At 52.2% G+C, this 1,021-nt stretch overlaps 1 protein-coding gene across 1 annotated transcript in view; it reads right to left on the bottom strand.

The window, feature by feature from the left end:
- The window catches only part of LOC119582074 (terminal nucleotidyltransferase 4B-like), a gene marked incomplete in the record, with an annotated part of 31,298 nt that overhangs the window by 770 nt on the left and 29,507 nt on the right, over positions 1 to 1,021 (bottom strand). Inside the window, 1 exon segment of the mRNA XM_037930322.1 lies at positions 1 to 674. Coding sequence (XP_037786250.1) covers positions 424 to 674 — 251 coding nt within the window.

The raw sequence follows: 1,021 nt of genomic DNA, 5'->3' as shown, positions 1-1,021 counted from the left end.
CTATACATTTGCTTTCCAATTATAAGATGCCACCTTCGGCTCTATAAGTGTCACTGCCACCTAATTCCTACTCTTTGGAGACAGATAAAGGAAGAAAAAAAAGTCCCTGCATGTTTTCCAATGTGGAACACTTTTATGTTGAATGAGCATGCCACATGCAAGGTTGCCTTCACATGGGTTTGGCACAACACCTCGCCCTCCACTAGCCACAAGAATCATGAGCCGCAGACAGTTTTGAATATTCACACAAACACACAAGAAGGGCTCAGCCTGCGCCTCGCTAGGAGGGGCAATGGCTGACATCACAGTCACCTGACAATCCACCGTTTAAATCACCGACAAGAGGACCGGCACCCTCTGCCTGACAAGCAGTCCCAAGGGGGCCTAATCAACTTTGCCATCGGTCAGATTCTCCTCCGGCAATCACCGATGAGATTCCCTCAGTTCCGCTCTGCCGTCCGAGTCCCGGCGAGCAGACTTCTTGCGCTTATTGAAGGCCGTTCGGTGGTATCTGGACTGGTTGCTACCCCCCAGATTGCCACTACTGCTCGCATTACCATGGTGGCTGTTGCTGCCATGGTGCACACCTCCATTCCCGCTGCCAACATCTCCCATATACTTGCTCCCGCTGTTACTCTTGCCAGTGCGGCCATCTCCTACGCCAGTGGACGAGCCTGAAATGTCAAGGGGACATGCGTTACATGTTCCAACATTAATCTACTTGTGACTGTGTTTGCCTAAGGGTGTGTCAGAGTGAGGTAGAGGTGGAGAGAAAAAGTGGGAGAAAGCGAGGAAGAGAGACAGGAGAAACAATGGGAGGAAGGGGAGAGAGAGAGAAAAAGGGAGGGTGGCAGAAAGGGAAAAAATGGGGAAGAGATAGAGGGAAAGGGGAAAGGGGAAAGGGAGAGGGAGAGGGAAAAAGGGAGGGTGGAGAAAAGGGGGAAGGGGGGAGGGAGGGAGAGAAGGCAAGGGAGAGGAGAGGAGGGAAGGGAAGGGAGAGAGGGGAGGAGAGAAAGAAGGG

This window comes from Penaeus monodon, chromosome 15, assembly GCF_015228065.2.
Source record: "Penaeus monodon isolate SGIC_2016 chromosome 15, NSTDA_Pmon_1, whole genome shotgun sequence".
NCBI lineage: Eukaryota > Metazoa > Arthropoda > Malacostraca > Decapoda > Penaeidae > Penaeus > Penaeus monodon.
Note: the sequence above shows the minus strand (reverse complement) of the source record. Positions and strands in the feature narration are given on the sequence as shown.